Source organism: Callospermophilus lateralis, chromosome 6 (genome assembly GCF_048772815.1).
Source record: "Callospermophilus lateralis isolate mCalLat2 chromosome 6, mCalLat2.hap1, whole genome shotgun sequence".
NCBI classification, from domain to species: Eukaryota; Metazoa; Chordata; class Mammalia; order Rodentia; family Sciuridae; genus Callospermophilus; species Callospermophilus lateralis.
The window spans coordinates 139,541,904-139,555,089 of record NC_135310.1 but is presented as its reverse complement, the minus strand read 5'-3'; the positions used below and the strand labels follow the sequence as shown (position 1 = coordinate 139,555,089).

Here is a 13,186-nt window from a genome sequence, read left to right as displayed (position 1 = left end):
GTATCAGCAGGGAAGCCCAGAGTTGTAGATTTTGTATCCTTCCCCAGTTCCCACTGTATTTTTCCCAGGGGACTTTGCAGCCTGCCTTTGGTTGTCAGTTTCAGAGTGCTTTCACTTTCAGAATCCTCTAGAAAACATGCTTTGTCCAAGTCTACCCCAGTGTCTCCCTTGGTGTTCCAATGGAAACCAGTGGGTGACAGCGGCCAGGCTAGAGGAGCAAGAGCAAGAGGATTAGTGACCTATCTCTGGGCAGGGAGAAGACCCAATCCCCTGCCATAACCCAGCTCACACTGGATTTCTTCCCTGGGGCAGTGACTTGCTGATTGGAAGGCAGGAATTCCCACAGCCAAACAGGCCTGATAAAAGGCCTCTGGGAGTGCAGAGGCCCCAGAGGCACAGCTGTAGATCCTCCTCCTGTGATTCAGAAGTCAGTCCAGGCTAGCAGCACTGAGACCTGAGGGAGAGACTGTGTGGAAGGTGGCAGGTGAGGACCTCTCTGTGCAGGGGCTGAAGTGACAGTGGACCAAAGCAAGTTTTAGAAACCCCAGGCCACCACTGGGAGAAGGGATGCCAGAGGCTGAGATGAGAAAAGACAATCTAAAAAGTCAGTGTCATTGCTGTGTTTAGAAACAGCTTCTTGGGAGATCATGGGGGTCAGTGGTATAGAGGGATCTCACTTAGGCTGGTCTCAGAGAAGGGGAGAGAGACTTCAAGAAGGCAAAGATGCTGCACAGCCTCCTGGCTTCTCTGCTTGCCTCTCGGCTGCCCCTGGCTGGCCCTGGACCTCAACATAGTGGGTGTTCATGCTCCAACACCACTCCCACCTACTGGCCTTATTTTTACACCTCTCTTCTCTCCTTATAGAGCCTTACCTTTCTCTGTGCTTTTAAAATCTCTAGTATCCAGTTCAAAACCAGAGCACCCTTTATTTATCTGAGATTTCTCCCTACTTGATGGAGCTCTTGTTGTTTCCTGGGCATGTTTGCAGGTGCTTAGAATCAGGATGCCAGGCAATTTTCCTGAGGAGAGCAGCCAGTCTTGTGGGTCCAACAATCAATGAGACAAGGAATTATAATAAGGAGGGATGAGTCAGGTTGGGGGGAGGTGGGAGCTCTAGACTAGGATATCAGAGGTCTCCTGGTGTTGAGCAAAGGAGGGAGGAGGGAGTGATTGGAGTCTGCTGACAGGGATGGAGTAGGCTGTGTTTTAGTTGGATATCACTCTTTGCCAAGGCTCAGAGGTAATATGGGGGGTCAGGGGGGATAGAGGTGGAGGCTGTGACAGAGGTGGACAGCATCAAGGGATGGGGCCAGGCAGGTGGGATGCCATTTACAAAACACATTTTGAGATTCTCGCTATGGCCACTGGAGACTTAAGGGTGAGGTCATAGTATCAAGATAGCACTTTCCTTTAAGTATTCTGTGTGTCTATCCATCTGGGTTCCTGATGGAGGGAGCCTATGTTCTGAGGCTCCCCAGCCCACTTGATTTGCATTTTAGTGAGCAGGGGCTGATGGTACTGGGGATCTCAGGTCAGGGAGGTCAGAGGCTCTGCAGAGGAAGCATGTGGTTTGTAGTATGCACAGGATCACAGGGGCTGGAGAAGTGGAGTGGGATAGAATGACTTGGGAGGGGGCTGAGGCAGGCTTGGACATGGGTTTGGGGGGATCTTTGAGAAATGGGAAGGAGTCAGGGAGGTTTTCCAAGATCTAAGGCCCTCCTCTGGTGAGGGAGGCTCTCACTGCATAGAGCTGCCCCATGGTGTTTAAATCCACTGTCTCTGGCTTCAAGTAGCACCTCCTTGCTCTGGCTTTGACTACTCACTCTTCTTGATTTGACCTGTAAACTTCTGTTCTCCTCTGCATGCTTTTCTGCTCTTGCTTTCCTAGACAGTTTGATGTTCTACAGACACCAGCCCCTTCCTCACGTATCTAATCTGCTCCCATGGCTTTCGCTGGTGCTCAGAAATTTTCTGAATTCACAAGAAAAATGAAAGCCAAGCAGAGACCACACACAGTGTCCTCAGCCCCATTTCATTGTGTTTCTCTGTCTTCTTTGCCCCCAGACCCTGCATCATGGATTCTCTTTCAAAAGCAAATGGCACCTTTGCCATCCAGGTTTTGAAGATGCTGTGTCAAGACAGACCTTCACAAAATGTGTTTTTTTCTCCCCTGAGCATCTCCTCTGCCTTGGCCATGGTGCTCCTGGGGGCAAAGGGGAACACCAAGGTCCAGATGGCTCAGGTAAGCTTTCCTATCACCGATAAAGAGGGACTGGTCTGCAAGGTTTGTCTCCTATCTCCTCCTTGAGTTTTTCCAGAACATTTGAGGAAGGAGGGGTGAGCCTGGACCATTTCAGGGAGGGGGTACAGGAGGAAGGGAGGGAGAGAGCTGAGCAGTTTCCTCCAGTGAGATGTGTGGGCCATGCTTGCAGGGTTTACTGTGTAATCTCTTTTTCATTTATAACTTTCTTGTATTTGTAAATTTTCTCTTACAATTGCTGATGTCTGTCTATGTTGGGTAGATATGTATGATTTTTTTGAAAGGATCAAGTCTTGGACTCATTGGCATTTGTGTTTTTCTCTAAACTCCTCAGGATTTTTTCTCACCCTTTTCTAAAATTGTGCGTTGAGAGTTTTGTTATATCATTATTTCCTTTGTAATATTAAGATAATTGATTGTGCTAAGTTATTTTTTATCAAATTATATGGTGTAGTAATACAACATTCATATTATTTTCTAAATTAAATAATTGTTGAGAATCGTTCTTTAGAAGAGGGGAAACATTTTTAGTGTTTACCTTATTGAGAATTGTCAACATCTGTGTGGAAGCTCTCTTCAACTGCTGCTTCTGGCATGAAGGACTTACAGATGTCTCCCCAGATACAGCCACTCCAGAGCCCCCTCCTTCAGATTCAGTCTTGTCAGGGAGAAGAGCCTGACAATATATAAAATTGGCACCAATGTAAAAATGGACATCCTACTAAATGCTGTGGGGCACCCCTATCATGAAAACAAAATGTGAGTTGTAGAGAGAACCTTAACCATGCAAGGACTCATTCACTTCATCAAGACGTTCCTTAAACTTGTGGCCTTGGAACAGTGTTCATTATGGGAATCAGTCCTTTGCTCCTCCCCCAGATGAGGGATGTTTGGGCAGTGATGGTAAACTGGTCCTACAGTACTGCAAATCTCAGGCCTGGACATGAGCCACAGAGGAAAAACAACTGCTACTCAAAATGGTGTTTCACAGAGGAAACGGTTCCAAGAAGATCTAATGCTTGTTGTGAAAAGAGACTTAACAGATATGAGCTACTTAGCATGTGTCCACTGTGACTCATGTTTATGCATAAGAAGATATCTGTAGAGTGAATAGACTAACAAAAATATGAGTATGTTAATACACAAATATTACTGAAAGATTGCCATTACATTATGCCTGTTGCTCCTGCCTGTTACTACTGTTGTTCCAGATCTGCCTCCAAGGTTGAAAAGACTAAAACTACATAAACCTGTATTACCACTTTTCAAAATGATTGCAATTGACATTGTGCCAATTTCTTTCATGGTAAAAATTAATTTACTAAAAGGTTTCTCTTTTTGTTTTTAACTTATTCAGGAAACTTCAGTTTGTGTGGAATATAAGATGTTTACATTATTTTCTGTTGAATTAACTTGTCAAACCAAGTCTCACTGACCTCTTAGCTGAATGCCTTATATAGTCCAGTAGAGGGCAATTCAGCTGATACAAAGATTTGGCAATTTGGTTGTACATCTTTACCAGGTGATTAGCCTTTTCTTGTTATTTTCTGGCTAATATTTACCAAAGCAATCAGGTGTGTTGACCAACTGGAAGACTGAGAAAATAAACGTTGTTAAATTTATTATTTGGGAAATGGAAGTAATTTTACAAATTCTAGAAAAATTAGTTTTGTAGCTTTTTTCAATACTGTCATTTAAGATTGCGTCCCAAAATTGTGCAGTTCTGTCACTTATTTATACAATGTCAAAAGCTAGTGCTGAGTAATCCTAAAGATGAAAATAGACAAGATGTTAGTTATTTGATTGATACATAGGATAGTTATTTCTTTTTTTATTGGTTATTCAAAACATTACAAAGGTTGCAGAATCACATTGGTTACACATCCACATTTTTACATAATGCCATAATAGTAACTGTTGTATTCTGCTACCTTTCCTATCCTCTACTATCCCCCCTCCCCTCCCCTCCCATCTTCTCTCTCTACCCCATCTACTGTAATTCATTTCTCTCCTTATTTTTTTCCCATTCCCCTCACAACCTCTTATATGTAATTTTGTATAACAATGAGGGTCTCTTTCCATTTCCATGCAATTTCCCTTTTCTCTCCCTTTCCCTCCCACCTCATGACTCTGTTTAATGTTAATCTTTTCCTCCTGCTCTTCCTCCCTGCTCTGTTCTTAGTTGCTCTCATTATAGCAAAGAAGACATTTGGCATTTGTTTTTTAGGGATTGGCTAGCTTCACTTAGCATAATCTGCTCTAATGCCATCCATTTCCCTGAAAATTCCATGATTTTGTCATTTCTTAGTGCTGTGTAGTACTCCATTGTGTATAAATGCCACAGTTTTTTTATTCATTCATCTATTGAGGGGCATCAGGGTTGGTTCCACAGTCTAGCTATTGTGAATTGTGCTACTATGAACATCGATGTGGCAGTATCCTTGTAGTACACTCTTTTAAGGTCTTCAGGGAATAGTCCGAGAAGGGCAATAGCTGGGTCAAATGGTGGTTCCATTCCCAGCTTTCCCAGGAATCTCCATACTGCTTTCCATATTGGCGGCACCAATTTGCAGTCCCACCAGCAATGTACAAGTGTACCCTTTTCCCCACATCTTCTCCAGCACTTGTTGTTGTTTGACTTCATAATGGCTGCCAATCTTACTGGAGTGAGATGGTATCTTAGGGTAGTTTTGATTTGCATTTCTCTGACTGTTAGAGATGGTGAGCATTTTTTCATGTACTTGTTGATTGATTGTATATCCTCCGCTGAGAAGTGTCTGTTCAGGTCTTTGGCCCATTTGTTGATTGGGTTATTTGTTTTCTTATTAATTTTTTGAGTTCTTTGTATACTCTGGATATTAGGGCTCTATCTGAAGTGTGAGGAGTAAAAATTTGTTTCAATGATGTAGGCTCCCTGTTTACCTCTCTTATTGTTTCTCTTGCTGAGAAAAAACTTTTTAGTTTAAGTAAGTCCCATTTGTTGATTCTTGTTATTAACTCTTGTGCTATGGGTGTCCTATTAAGGAATTTGGAGCCCAACCCCACAATATGTAGATCGGAACCAACTTTTTCTTCTATCAGACACATAGTCTCTGATTTGACATCAAGGTCCTTGATCCACTTTGAGTTAACCTTTGTGCATGGCGAGAGGAGGGGATTCAGTTTCATTTTGTTGCATATGGATTTCCAGTTTTCCCAGCACCATTTGTTGAAGATGCTATCCTTCCTCCATTGCATGCTTTTAGCCCCTTCATCGAATATAAGATAATTGTAATTTTGTGGATTGGTTTCTGTGTCCTCTATTCTATACCATTGGTCCACCCGCCTGTTTTGGTACCAGTACCATGCTGTTTTTGTTACTATTGCTTTGTAGTACAGTTTGAAATCTGGTATCGCTGCACCTCCTGATTCACACTTCCTGCTTAGAGTTGCTTTTGCTATTCTGGGTCTTTTATTTTTTCATATGAATTTCATGATTGCTTTATCTATTTCCACAAGAAATGCTGTTGGGATTTTGATTGGCATTGCATTGAACCTATAGAGAACTTTTGGTAAAATCACCATTTTGATGATGTTAGTTCTGCCTATCCATGAACAGGGTATATTTTTCCATCTTCTAAGATCTTCTTCTATTTCTCTCTTTAGGGTTCTGTAGTTTTCATTGTATGAATCTTTCACCTCTTTTGTTAGGTTGATTCCCAAGTATTTTATTTTTTTTGAGGATATTGTGAATGGAGTGGCTTTCTTCATTTCCAGTTCAGAAGATTTGTCACTGATATACAAGAATGCTTTTGATTTATGCGTGTTGATTTTATATCCTGCCACTTTGCTGAATTCATTTATTAGCTCTAGTAGTTTCTTTGTAGACCCTTTTGTGCCTTCTAGGTATAGGATCATATCATCCACAAATAGTGATAATTTAAGTTCTTCTTTTCCTATCTTAATGCCTTTAATTTCTTTTGTCTGTCTAATTGCTCTGGCCAGTATTTTGAGAACTGTATTGAATAGAAGTGGTGAGAGAGGGCATCCCTGTCTTGTTCCAGAATTTAGAGGGAATGCCTTCAGTTTTTTTTTTTCCATTTAGAATGATGCTAGCCTGAGGCTTTGCATATATAGCTTTTACAATGTTGAGGTAAGTTCCTGTTATCCCTAGTTTTTCTAAGGTTTTGAACATAAAGGGATGCTGTACTTTGTTAAATGCTTTTTCTGCATCTATCCAGATGATCATATGGTTCTTATCTTTAAGTCTATTGATGTGGTGAATAACGTTTATTGATTTTTGTATATTGAACCAGCCTTGCATCCCAGGGATGAATCCTACTTGATCATGGTGCACGATCTTTTTGATATGTTTTTGTATACGATTTTCCAGAATTTTATTGAGGATTTTTGCATCTAAGGAGAGTTATTTCTTTAGAAATTGTTTTTAATAATTAGTTAGTAGGTTAATTTCCATGTTGTTGGTATTTTATTTGTAGTGTTGTTGATTTTATATTTCCATCACTAATGTTATTGAATATAAATTGTGTCATTTGTGTATTTCAGAGTCAAATGAAACTCTTCTTGTGATGTAATATGACACCTTTATTGAAATATAAAGTATGATGTAATATACATATATTATCTTTCTCTAGGGTACTGAGTATTTTATTTTTTAATTAATTTTTAATTTGTTTTAATTATACATGACAGTAGAATGCATTTATTCACTTTGATATAGCATACATAGATGGGATGTAATTTCTCATTTTTCTGAGTGTAAATGTTGTAGAATCATATTCGTTATGCAGTCACATATATACATAAAGTAATAATGTCTGTTTTATTCTACTATCTTTCCTATCCCCACATCCAATCCCCTCCCTCCCATCACTTCCCTCTACATAACCTAAGGTAACACTATTCTTCTCTAGTGCCCCCTGCCTTATTGTGAATTGGCATCTTCATATTAGAGAAAACATTCAAACTTTGATTTTTGGGGGATTGGATTGTTTTGCCTATCATGATGTTATCCAACTCCATCCATTTACTGGAAAATGCCATAATTATCTGAAATGAGAATGGAAACCCCTGCTTCTTTATGCAATCCATGAGTGATAAGTTTTTTGTTCCCATCCTTTCACCTTCAGCCTGTGGATCTTTATCCATAAGGTGAATCTCTTGAGGACAGTGTATTGTTGGGGCTTGCTTTTTAATCCAATCTGCCAATCTACGTCTTTCCATTGATGGGTTTAGACCATTAACATTCAGGATTATTATTGATATATGATTTGTGTTTCCTGTCATTTTTATTTATTTCTGGGTTTTGATTTGTTTTAGTTTCTCCTTTGGTTGAATGGTCCTTTAGTACAGGGTACTGTTCAAGAACTGATTTATTCTTATTAATCATATTGCTCATTTTTTACTCTTATTTCCTTTTAAATATTATGATGATGATTGCATTCCTGTCCAAATTTTTGTTTGGATTTTTAGTTTTTTGAACTGCATCTTCTTTATAAATAAATAGAGGCAAGTTATTTTAATGTTTGAACTGCATTAATTTGTTCATAAATAGAGGCAAGTTATTCTCTAATTCTGACAAATTTATGGTGTCCGTGGGATGCAGGACTTAACAATAGTCCCTTTTCTGAACCTCTCTTGCCCCTTTCATTTTTTTCTATTGTTCATCTATAAACTATGCAGAGAGCTCTGTGTCATGCAAAACCCGTATCTTTTTTACTCAGCAGTTTCCTGGCCCCTCTCTCCACCTATCCCACCAGTGTCACTTCTCAATGTCAATCAACTTCCTCTCAAAGGATAAATTTATGCAGTATTTGAGAAAAAAAACTTGCAAATTCTTGTGGAGATCAAGATCAAAACTGAGAGGGTTTTCTTGCTTTCCTTCTTAGGCAATGTCTTTAAACACAGAGGAAGACATCCATAAGGGCTTCCAGACACTTCTGACCCAAGTGAACAACCCTGGGTCAAACTACTTGCTTACAACAGCCAACAGGCTCTTTGGAGAGAAGACTTGTGATTTCCTCTCAGTAAGTTGAGTCGGCAGAACAATAAAAGTTGTATTTAAAATACCTGGTGATATACAACCCAGAAGAGAGACCCTAGAGACCAGGCAGGATAACACATTTGGGAGGCTATAGCAAGAGGATGGAGAGGTAGTGGCCAGCTTGGGCAACCTAGTGACACCCTTGTCTCAAAAACAAAATGAAAAACTGCCTTGGGACATAGCCCAGTGGTACAGCATTTGCCTAGCCTGCTCAAGGCCCTGGGCTCAATCCCCAGTACTGAAAAAATGAGCAAAAACAACAACAACAAAAAAAAAGAACAACAATATTCTAGAGAACTTGAGAAACTCACAGTAAACTATTTTTAGTAAAGACCCCAATTCTACAATCATAACTTATATTATTTCAATTTAGGCAATGTCTCAAATTTCATTTATTATCTCTGGTTTTTCAGGGCTCAGAAAATATCCACTTACAAACTAAAATTTTTCACCAACAAGTAGCTTAAGATTTGATCATGTTTTTAATTTTAAGAAGAGCCTAAAGGTAGCATTCAGAATGATTTGAAGCTCACTGTCATTTTATTGAGCAACATGGCCACCTGAACTATTTCTCTCCAAAGACATTTAAGGAGTCTTGTCTTCGGTTCTATCATGGGGAGCTGGAGCTGCTGTCCTTTGCTGAAGCTACAGAGAAGTCCAGGGAGCATATAAATACTTGGGTCTCAAAAGAGACAAAAGGTCAGAATTATAAGTTATTTCCCTCTCCTCCCACCCCACCTCTGTTCTCCTCTCCTCTCTCCTCTACCTCTCCTCCTCACTGCTAATGTCACTCATGTTGCAGAACCATCAGAGCAAGGTTGCCCGGCTGAGCCTCTTGGTGCCTGTGAACCTAGTGGCTCACAGAAGATCTGATCAGTGCTCAGGTTTTCAAAACAAGAGGATTAATGCTGTCTGTTTTCCCAGGGCCAGAGTGGCTGATGCAAGTGTTAACAGAAACTTGTGAGTCAGATTTCCCATATAATACTTTACATGTCACTGGCCTGTATTGTACACACAGCAGGTGACTCTCATCTATGGGAACAGATCAATGGCCAGATCTTCCAAGTCATGCCCTTGGCTCTCCTTTTCCTGGGGTCAGTTTGGACTTCATTTCTCCAACTTTTACATGTTAAGATGACTTCTCCTACTTCTTTTTTTCTATCTCTCATTTAAGTGACCTTCATCAGACTTGAGAAGAGTAGACTTAGTCAACTATAGAGCCTCTATTGGGGCTGATCCATTCCACGATTGAAAACACCCTGCTTATGAGGTTAAAACATACTCATTTCTGTTTTAGAGTGTGACAAGTTCTAGCTTTAGTCCTCAAGATCAATAATGGTTTGATGTTTGAACAAACCAGGCACTTACACACCACTAGGAACATCCCTATTTCTGCTAACAAATGAGATAGTAAAAAATAGAGGTAGTGCATTCCACTATTTCTTCTTGGAATCTTTTCTTCTTGTCCCCTCTAGAGGCAGCAAATTAGCAGGGATGCTCTTAGTTCCTTGGAAACATACCACTTGATATACAGGGAAAGAAGGACATACCTTCACCTACCCAAATCATTATCTGTTCCAGGGATTCCAGATGCCAGGAGGATGAAATCATAATATCTCTTCTGTAGTTTCCAGAAACACCTTATGTCCCTGCTCTGGAGCTATTCAATTCTATCTGCCCCAGGAATATTGTCAGGTAGCTATACAATGTTAGAACTGGGCCTGACCACAGGGCCTTAGACCTGACTCTGCTCTTACCTACAACAGGTAATATCAGCCAGCCCCTCTCTCCTTTGCTGCTTGTCTTCTCCAACCTGGTGTCAAGTTTCTGCTTTTTACCAACCTGCTTTCCTCCAGTGACATAGAAGTCTTTCACTGTCTTCAACTTGGTGACTTTTCCAGTGTCTGTCATCATGAATACCAGTCATGCTAAGATTTTTAACTTTTATACATATCATCCAAACTCAGCACATTTGAAAACAGAATGTTTGGATCTCCAAGACATCGTATCATGATTATTCACTAAGGATTCAGAAAAGGCAACTGATAGATTTTGTGCTTGTCTTGAAAGGTAAAATTCCAGAGTTGTTACCAATGAACTCGATTGATGAGCAGGTCAAGCTGCTTCTTGTCAATGCCATCTACTTCCAAGGAACATGGGACAAGCCATTTGACAAATCATGCACAGAAGTAAGGCCTTTCAAAATAAACCAGGTAAGGAGAGACTTTCAAAAATTATGCTAGTCTGATGAAGAAATTAAATTAAAAAATTAACTTTGTAAATGTATAAGTGATTAATTAATAATTTCAAAATTATCTCATTTAATGAATTTAAACTCATTGAAAAAAAGGCTACAAATAAGTAATACTTCCTCTGTATTATGGTTTACATCCTATTAGCACTCTAACTGCTTCTGATGAAGTCTCATACATGTATTGGTTTCATCTCATTCTGGACACAAACATCTTCCTATAGACACAAGTTGCTTACATAGAAAGCAAAAAGAAGTTATATATATATATATGTGTCAGACACAAAACAGGGTGCAAACAGGGAGTGTGACAACACACTTTCTAAATCAGAATTTAGGAACTGATTCAAACATCAAACCACTGTGGCTCAGTACTAGAGTGGTCATGTAGTATGTGCAAGTCGCTGGGTTTGATTCACAGGACCACATAAAAATAAATAAAATAAAATAAAGGTATTGTGTCCAACTACAACTAAAAAATATTTTTAAAAAAAATCTTGCATTTGAATTATTGTTAATCATAACTTATTATAGATTCAGCATCCACCGTATTGTATCATTAAACCTGAGTAGCAAAGGCCTTAGTCAACTATGAGACAAAACTAATTAAAATAGATATTAGAATACTTTGCTAAATTCTCTAATCCCTTAAAATACAATGTGATGCAATAAGGAAGCTTGTGTGCATTAAGCTCCTCCCCTTATTTATAAGACATGTTTCAGATAACTATTTATTAATTTATAGCAGTGCTGGACCACAGAAGAGTTGAGAGGTTTTTGTCCCTTTTCATACTGTTTTAAATGCTGTGCTCTTGTGGTCATTTCTCTCAGAGAGATAAAAGGCCAGTGCAGATGATGTGTCAGAAAGCCAATTTTAACTTCATCTACATCAGTGAGGCCCAGACACAGGTGTTGGAGCTGCCTTATGCTGGCAAGACACTGAGCATGATCATCCTGCTCCCAGATGAGGACGTGGACCTCAGTGTGGTGAGTCGGGAGGGGCTGCACTCCTTTGAACTCAGAATTTCCATGGGAAGAATTGGGTACACCCTGTGCCTTCTTTCCCAGTATTTCAAACCAGACAGCTCAAATGGCCCAGCCCTGTCCTCCTTGCTTCCTTGTGGTATGATCCCTATTGCAAGAGAGTCAACCATCCTCTCAATGATGGCAGTGCACTGTGATGACCTAAAGGGTCTCTGTGAGCAGAGCAGCTCCCATGGGCTTTCCCTCTCTCCAGGTCCCTAACTGTGAGGATGAGTTTCCACAAACAGTGCCACATTCCACCTTAGACAGATGTCCCTGTCCTGGGGAGGCTCACACTGAGAGCCCTTCCTTTTCCCAGTCTCTTTTGCTTGCTAGCAATGGTTCATTGTGTTAAAACTAAGCCTCCTTCAAACCAATAAATACCATTAGAAAAGCACCACTGACTCATCTAGAGGCTTTTCACAAATAAACATGGTTTGCTAGTGGATGGATAAGGAGGGGCAGCCACAGTCTTCCTGCAGGGAAATCACATATGGGATTGCACGTGGGGTGGTGGACAAGTCAGAGCTCTCATAAGCTTCTGGGGAGCTGAAGGAGCTACCCATCCTGTGTGGGCAGCCAACATGGAATGTTCAAGGAAATGTCTGTGTGTCCTTAGATATGTGCCATAGTCTGAATATGAACTTGTGATTCTGGTCTTTCAGGTGGAAAATAATCTTACTTTTGAGAAATTCACAGCATGGACCAAGGCAGCCTCTTTGCAGAATATTGAAGTAAAAGGTCTCTTTCCAAGATTTAAACTGCAGGGGGATTACAACATGGAGTCTGTGCTTCAGCATTTGGGAATGGTTGATGCCTTCCAACAAGGCCAGGCTAACTTGTCTGCAATGTCAACTGAGACAGACCTGTGTCTATCCAAAGTTGTGCACAAGAGTGTCGTGGAGGTGAATGAAGAAGGCACTGAGGCTGCAGCAGCTATAGATATTGACACAATCTTTGACTGTATAACATGTGCACCAACATTCCATGCTGACCACCCCTTCCTTTTCTTCATCAGGCATAACAGAACCAACACTCTTCTGTTCTGTGGCAGGTTCTCATGTCCCTAAGGGTTGTAATTCCCCTCCATGGAGAATTTCCATCTTTCCATGTCCCCCAATTCCCTTTACAGTTCACAAGGATGGGCCTTTAGGTGAACACCAAGTAGAAAAATGAGGGCAGGGTCCTAAGCCTTCTGAACAACTTGCCAGTGTGATCTAATGATGCACCACACTCAGCTGTCCCCATACTGCCCACTCATTTGTACCACAGAACTAGGTCATGGCCAATAGACTGTCCTGATTCCCTACTTAGAATGCGTGCAGTACAGAGGCCATATGGTAGCTTGCAAACTTTCCCTTAGATGGGCCCAAACACATTTCCCACTCATTCCACATGCAATTCCTGCTTTCCTGGAACTTCAAACTTGTCACACAGCTGCCTTAGCCTGAATGCCTCAATAATAATAAATGCTGGTATATACTGTTACTACCATTCTAGTTAAAGAGAAACAACAAATTTTAGTCTGGAGGTGTGTCTCAGTGGTAGAGAGCTTGTCTAGCATGTGTGAGGCACTGGGTTAAACCCTCAACACCACATAAAAATTAGT

At 40.5% G+C, this 13,186-nt stretch overlaps 1 protein-coding gene across 2 annotated transcripts; it reads left to right on the top strand.

Annotated features, from left to right (window-relative positions):
* Positions 1-2,074: 2,074 nt before the first annotated feature.
* Positions 2,075-12,647, top strand: LOC143400891 (serpin B9-like). 2 transcript variants are annotated; one of them, XM_076857854.1, is made up of 7 exons: positions 2,075-2,275; positions 2,358-2,364; positions 8,174-8,286; positions 8,885-9,002; positions 10,374-10,516; positions 11,386-11,541; positions 12,243-12,647. In XM_076857854.1, the coding sequence occupies exons 1-7, from the start codon at positions 2,075-2,077 to the stop codon at positions 12,645-12,647; spliced, it is 1,143 nt and encodes a 380-aa protein (XP_076713969.1). The 2 variants fall into 2 exon arrangements, with proteins under 2 accessions (XP_076713969.1, XP_076713968.1); XM_076857853.1 differs by lacking the exon at positions 2,358-2,364 and having other exon boundaries at positions 2,075-2,242; positions 8,149-8,286.
* Positions 12,648-13,186: the final 539 nt, after the last annotated feature.

Coding starts and splice junctions, on each gene's coding strand:
- LOC143400891 (XM_076857854.1), top strand. CDS start 2,075: ATGGATTCTCTTTCAAAAGCAAATGGCACCTTTGCCATCCAGGTTTTG. Junction 8,287..8,884: donor AGACTTGTGATTTCCTCTCA/GTAAGTTGAGTC, acceptor TTCTCTCCAAAG/ACATTTAAGGAGTCTTGTCT. Junction 10,517..11,385: donor GGCCTTTCAAAATAAACCAG/GTAAGGAGAGAC, acceptor CATTTCTCTCAG/AGAGATAAAAGGCCAGTGCA.